The sequence below is a fragment of the Triticum dicoccoides genome, chromosome 7A (genome assembly GCF_002162155.2).
Source record: "Triticum dicoccoides isolate Atlit2015 ecotype Zavitan chromosome 7A, WEW_v2.0, whole genome shotgun sequence".
In the NCBI taxonomy this organism is placed as follows: Eukaryota; Viridiplantae; Streptophyta; class Magnoliopsida; order Poales; family Poaceae; genus Triticum; species Triticum dicoccoides.
In genome coordinates, this window is record NC_041392.1 from 442,409,072 (window position 1) to 442,416,369 (window position 7,298).

Consider the following 7,298-nt stretch of genomic DNA (forward strand, 5'->3'; position numbering starts at 1 on the left):
ATACGTGGGAAATATGTGCCTTTGTATCGCTAATCACCACAGCATCGCTCGATCGTTAGGGGGGGCCAGGCCCCTGCTTGCCCCCCCTTGTCTCCGCCACTGGTCGGGTGTGTTTGTCGGTCTGCCTATGTGGTCCTGTGGATGCATAATCCGGGAGTAGTTCACATGGGTGGGCAAGTTGTGACGGTTTTCCATAAATTAATCGGGCAACTCTCTTCTGCTTAATTAATGGATGAGATAAAACTTTTGCCTCCGTTTTGGATTTCTTTAGGGGAGAAACACATGTGCTCCCAACTGACCCAATGAGCCTTCCTTCCACCAGCCGAGCCCCACCAGAAATTTGCCGTGATTGACTGGAGCATCAAACATAGGCGCTTATTAGAACGGAAACAGTGCATTGTGTGACCTGGTACCGCCTGCAACAGACTTGATGAGGATTTCTTTTCCAGCCCTGCACTTTCCCCCAAGTATGGTCTAGGATATGCTTAAAACAGTTTTTTTAGCATCTGACCACCGTATGTAGTAACAAGTATCTCTTGTTCATGGCTTCTACACCACCCTGGTACCGCGTGCAACACAGACTTGATGAGGATTTCTTTTCCAGCCCTCGAGAGACATTGACCTTTCCAGCCCTTAAGATATGCTTAAAACAGTCATTTTTTGAGTATCCGACCACCGTAAGTAGTCACAAGTATCTCTCGTTCAGGGCTTCAACACTGCCAGTCCCCCACGTCCAAAACTCACTCCTCGCAGCCTGCGTTTCCCCTTGCTCTTTCCAAAGGAGAGCAGAAAATCCTTTGGCACATAATATGAAAAGGTAGGGCAAATGGGAACCCCCTGCTGGAGTCCTCTAGATGGCTTAAAACATTTCAGACTTACTCCCATTGAGCTTAACGTCATACTTCACAGTTGAGACAAATCTCTTGATCCTCTCCAGCCAACTAACTGAGTAACCCATCTTGAGCATGGCTTGAAACAGAGAATCCCATTTGACTTTGTTATATACCTTCATCATATTAAGTCTGACTGTATAAAGTTGCACACTTTTGGTACTGCATTTTTAGGTGACTAAAATCTACAAAAATTTCAGGCAACTGAGAATTAGCATAACTGCTTAAAATATGTTATGGAAGAATTATACAAGGATATCGAGTGTATCACTATGAAAAATGAACTCTATTTTGTGGATTCCTGAATGACTACGGAACATGTGGTGAATATATCTGGATTTGTCTAGAGAACCAGAACTTACATAGATTATAAAGATAGTCATGTACTTTTCAAGTATCCAACCTCATTTTGGTCAAGTCAATGCATGCCAGAATGTAGCATGACACTGTTAAATTTCTGTTCAAATGGGCTTTGAAGTTTATGACTATGCTATCACCACAGCACTACGATGTCAAGAGCATCCATCTCTTTGAATCACAAAGCTGATATGCTGCACGACAAGACCAAATTTTCAATTATCTTTTCTTTAGACTTTTGACCATCTTAGTTCTTGCTTGATCCTACACGAAACTGGTCATACAGCCAAACAGCCAAACATCCTTCGAAGCCTATAGGCATCCTACTAACTACCATTCAGGGCCAACACAGTTGATAGTGACTTGACTCTTCAATTCATCATTACCCTTGATAAAGCCAGTTGAAATTTGTATCCAACTTGTTGTGCATATTTTGTCTAATCAGCTCTTAGCCTTGTGGTATACACAACATCTGAATTCTCATATTAATAATAATGATTTATAGGGCTAAGCAAGCGTACAACAACTGATGGACTTAGAGAAGCTTTTGCAAAGTTTGGGGAAGTTGAACACGGTATGTGTTTAAAATTTCAGTTACCTCACAGGGCATTGTACTTGAATGTTCTCACTTCTGTATCCAATTGCAGCTCGAGTTGTCACAGATCGTGTCACTGGTTTTTCTAAGGGGTTTGGCTTTGTAAGGTATGTTTCGGTTGAAGATGCAACTAAAGGAATAGAAGGAATGGATGGAAAAGTAAGGTTTCTTATCATACTTATTGTTCTATTTCTGTGGATCATTTAATTCCTTAACGCCTATATTTGCTCCCTTCTTGGTCTGGTGGTTCTGTGATTTTGCTTTCTTCTCACGTTGATCGACTCTGTCTCAATATTCATGCAATGGTTGGTGCTGGCCACTGGGCCAGTTTTAGCCGTTAACTCGTTTTATTATTTTCTTCTCTCTTTCAGTATATAAGTATGTGATTTGTAGATATGTGATAAGTCATAAGTGTACACGAGTATTATGCATATGTTCATTCAGATGCATGGATTAAGATTCTAATGCATCTGTTTCATCAAAAAGGCCAGTTTGCCTTTTTTTTTGGTGGACAGCCTTATGTTCAATCATGGTTTATAAGGTGGTAAAGTGAGCACCACCTGCTTTGACGCTTAAGCGCCTAAAGCGGGCATATTTCTATGGCGCTGCCAGGGCGCCTTATCGCTGAAGCGTCTGAAGTAGGACGCTTTATAAACAAAGTGTTCAATACATAATTACATAGTAAGAATAATACCTCCATTCTATGCGGGGTTTCAACAATTCTGGAAAGACCATTTAGAAAATAAAACACATATTGCGCCATTAAGAAAAACTAGTCCAACTGGAGATGAGCCATGTGGGCGAGATACCAGAAATTCACTCCTGACACTGACCGGATTTGAACCCTGGTCACAAGGGATGCCTTGGCGCAGTGGTAAAGCTGCTGCCTTGTGACCATGAGGTCATGGGTTCAAGTCCTGGAAACAGCCTCTTACAGAAATGTAGGGAAAGGCTGCGTACTATAGACCCAAAGTGGTCGGACCCTTCCCTGGACCCTGCGCAAGCGGGAGCTACATGCACCAGGTTGCCCTTTCACAAGGGATGCACCGGTGTGGCCCTACCACTGGGCTATTGCCCAGTTCTCACATATTGCACTATTATGCTTTTATCTAGTGGGTGTACGTTTACTCTCTTTCTTAGTGGTTGAACATGGACTATGCTCCCACTGACTAGACTCCCTCCATCCCACAATATAAGATCGTTTTTCAAGCTATGTTAGCTTGAAAAACGATCTTATATTTTGGGAGGGAGGGAGTATTTACGAAGAATACAGTAGTTATTAACTAATGGAGGCTTACTTTGTTCTCTTCTGGATAAATATTTCCTGACAAGTTACTGCCCATACACTGCTTGAGCCTTTTCTTTTGTTACTTGTAGGCAATTAGTTGACATGCTTAAATAATTGTGTATTGACACAAAGAAAAAAATATATAATTAATGTGGTTTGATTGTCTGAAAGGTCTTGCGGGGATCCATTGCTCTCTTGGACTCTTGCATAAAGCAATGTTTGTGTTAATAATATTTGAGTTATTTTGATTTCTTCTAAGTTTTGACGCAGCTTAATTTGTGTGCAGTTTCTGGATGGATGGGTTATTTTTGCCGAATATGCTAGACCCAGACCACCGCCGCAGATGGGAGGGGCAACTCCGCAGCCACAACAATCATGGGGCACTCCTTCTGGTTCCTGGGGCTCACAGTAGATGAAGGGACAATCATTCTACCTGGCTGTGCGTCTGACAGCGTATCAGTCAGCCATCGCAGTCTACATTTAGATCATAGCTACCATGGTGTTGTCCCAGGTGTGAACACCCTTGCCTGATCCAATATTCTTGTCGTGTTGGACTGGTCGTTTACGGCCTCCACATGGAGAAGCACTAGGGAAACCTTATATGGACCGAGCAGGTATTACTGTCAGCATGCAACAGCTTCGGACCATTGCTAAGAATGTCTTCTTGTCCCTTTTATTTGAATTGTCGTAAGCCTTATCAGCTGCTGATGGCATGTGCTGCTCTTGTACTACTGGATAATGACTCGTAGCTCGGAATAAGAACACGTTTGCAAGCGAATCTCGGACTGAATTCCCCATGATCTAATCCGTTCCGCGGATAGCGACGTGGATCTGTACAGCGCACGCGTCTGTGTATCGCGTGCCTGTTCCTGATTTGGATTTGGGTTTTGCCAGCTTATGATGTTATCTGAACTATCATCTGTACCATGAACCTTGTGTTTCCTGGTATGGTCTGTACTTTTTACTGTATGCACGTCTGTCACCTGTTGTTACTCTCATCGGTACACCTGTGATCCTTGGCGTTGTTCCTCGCCACTGCTATCTACCTACGGTTACTGATGACCTGAGCATACCGGTTACCGACATGGTGTTCTCTTCTCCGTAGCTGTGCATTCCAGTCAGAGTCAGTGGTATTGACTGTGCCGTCCATGAACCATAAGCTGCTTGCCTGATAGAGAGAGCGACCGCAATACTGATGCGTCCACCAGAGCCCTGGAAACTTGCCTGCCCTCGCCGGCCAACGACCACCTGCATCGTCAACCGTGCCGGTGCCGACGCCGCGGCGTGCTCTCGTGGAATCATAATATCTGCTCTACCTGTAGAGGGCATCGTCTACTGTATGTGTGGCGGCTGTTAATCTCCCTTCCAAAGTTTTAGGGGGAAATCCACCGGGAAGCGGCCGCGGCCACAGGATCTGTCGTCTCCGTCGGCATGTCGCGGTGTCGTGCGTCACGTTGGGAGGATCGCGTTGAGCTCGAGAGCCTTTTACTGCGCGGGCAATGGCAGCCTCAGGGGCTCCTTTCAGATGGAGGAGATGGCGAGAGGTGCCCTGGTATGCAGGGAAGCCGCCGCGTCGCCCCACGTTGGCAGCCTCCTTGCGGTTTATCCAGGCTATCTGTCTAATCTAATCCAATCTATCCGTTTATTGTGTGCGCGCGCGCGTATCCGCTGTCTGGATTAAATGGACTTGAATGTGCCAACAGTGAGTCAGTGACTTCAACCAAACTCAAATGTTTCTTCCTCGCCCAAACGTTTCTTTTCAATTTTCTGAAATAAAAGGACTTTTCTTGTGTCTCAGCAATGGGAAGGTGGTAATGGACACAGCTCGATTATGGGCCCGGCCGATTGTGTTCCTAAATACACTTTTTGTCCAAAATTATATACGTGTTTGACTTTTTGGAGTCTCGAATGTGCAGCATTGACTAATTTTTACTTGCAGTATACTTTAAAATAGTAAAGTTATACTCCCTCATTTTCGGTTTATAGGGCTTAATTAAAAAATCTCACCAACCAAGGTAGATGGTGAGTGGTGGAATAATTTTTATAGTTTGCAAAACCACTCAATTAATACGCTTGTTTTTCCTCAAATAATTGTGTTTATCAATGCATTAATTGCAGTGCATGCATGCATAAAGCACATGTATTGGTCAATTTTTCTTTTAATACTTGCATGCAATGATTTAATGCACCTTAAAATCTGAACGTGTGATGAGAAACAACCAAATTGAACCGTATAAAACAAGAAAACTAAAATTTTGAGATAAGCTTTATAAACCGGAAATGAGGGAGTATATAGTATAACACAAAATAACCGAAAGACAAATAATATTGTACTACTATTTGATCCTCGGTTTATGCAATTCTACGCATGACACTGATACAAGTTTACCACATGTTTAATAATGTGGTTTTTTTTAGTTATATTTCCGCAAGAAGAGAGTATTTTGTCAATCATGATAATTGACTACTCCCTTCGTCTTTAAAAGTGTGTACTTCCAACTTTGTTGGAAAGTCAAACTTTTTTATGTTTAACCGTATTTATACAATAATAGACCAACATTTATGCCATCAAATTAGTAGCATTAGATCCATGATAAAATATATTTTCGTCATATACCTATTTCATTTCACAAGCATTGATATATTTTTGCGCAAACTTAGTCAAACTTTGAGATAGTTTGACCCTCCAACAAAGTTGAAAGTACACTCTTTCAAGGACGGAGGGAGTACGTAGTAATTGAATGATCTCACATTTTACCCCAACCTCGGTATTTTGGGAGAATTTAAATATAGTGAGATGAAAGACATGTATGGTTATTTCTGTTATTTTTAAAATTTAAGGTTGTCATGTTAAATCTTAGTTGCGCAATTGTTCATCGGGCACATATATTCAGTTCACCGCCACATGCCATCCTTGTCACAGTTCTGTCACATAGAGGTCCTTGAAAAAAGAAAAGAAATTGTAGAGTTTTTTTGCCACACTGTTTTTGGTCATCTACAATTTGTCTAAAGTTAATCGTAATAATGTCAGAGATCAACCAAGCAAATCTACATTTCATTTGCCGGCCTACGTTGTCGTCTATAGTCTCCCCATTCCAAAAATATAGTGCATTTTTTAAAAAGTCAACTTCTTAAGGTTTAACCATATTTACAGAGAAAGTTATCAAGATCAATAATACTAACTCCAATCCAAAATAAGTGTCGCAATTTTGAACTGGATTTACTTCAAAACCGCAACACTTATTATGGATCGGAGGTAGTACTAAATTAGTTAAACCTTACAAAGCTTGACTTTTGAAAATAATAATATGTGAACTATATTTTGGAATAATCCTAAAGCAACTAAACATAGTAGTGAACAAGCAACACCTCCTTTTCTCTTAGCTCTCCCACCAGTTGAGAATCTCTCGTTGTTCCCTAGTTCTTCTCCCCTTCTCATCTGGCGGCCGACCAGAGTGGGGGTGGGAGAGGAGGCCAAGTTACCACCATATATGCTAGGGGTTGGCCTCTATGCATGGAGACTTGCGCCATGCCGTTTTGGAGACTCTTTGTAGTGTGCATAATGTTTGGTCGTCACCTGGTCATCTCCAGCAGTTATCCATGGTGGACCGTGATTGCTGGGGGTGGATCTAGTGGGAGCTTCTTCAATAAGCTTGGCAGTTCGCTAGAACAGGCTAATCCAATTTTCGCTCGTCTCCTACTTCACCATCATAGAGATGGAAGGAAAGATGGATGTGGATCAACACTCGTTCCCCTCGGATCCATTGTATTGTGGGGGTAATAAAGTTGGCTTGGATGTTATTAATCTCTTTTTGGCCACTACATCGACATATGTCTCCATGAGCTACACTAGGGTTGATCGCTGACTGGGCTGACGGCGATCCCATTGGCTGCCATTTCCAACCTCCAAATCAACGAGGCCTTCTTCCCCTTGCCTACAATTTTCAAAGTTATGGTTGGAGACGTGGCCTAAACGTCTCCGCGTGGTCATTGTTTGATTTGGGACCAAATTGTGTTATTTGTATCTCCCATTAAGGACCCGACTGTAATTTCTATTTTCTAGGGGTCCTTTTTGTGTAATGATGTAAAAATAATGTAGTAGTAATGCCAGCCTATAGATGAACAACCATACTGATTTGTTGTTTCCCGAGGTCAGAAGCAGAGAGAG

At 42.3% G+C, this 7,298-nt stretch overlaps 1 protein-coding gene across 1 annotated transcript in view; it reads left to right on the top strand.

The window, feature by feature from the left end:
* LOC119329466 (organelle RRM domain-containing protein 2, mitochondrial-like) overlaps window positions 1–3,920 on the top strand; it is a 7,241-nt gene extending 3,321 nt beyond the window's left edge. Inside the window, exons 2-4 of the mRNA XM_037602517.1 lie at window positions 1,753–1,821; window positions 1,895–2,001; window positions 3,417–3,920. Coding sequence (XP_037458414.1) covers window positions 1,753–1,821; window positions 1,895–2,001; window positions 3,417–3,542 — 302 coding nt within the window. The 3' untranslated portion in view covers window positions 3,543–3,920. The remainder of the gene's footprint in view (window positions 1–1,752; window positions 1,822–1,894; window positions 2,002–3,416) is intronic.
* The last annotated feature ends 3,378 nt before the right edge of the window (window positions 3,921–7,298 follow it).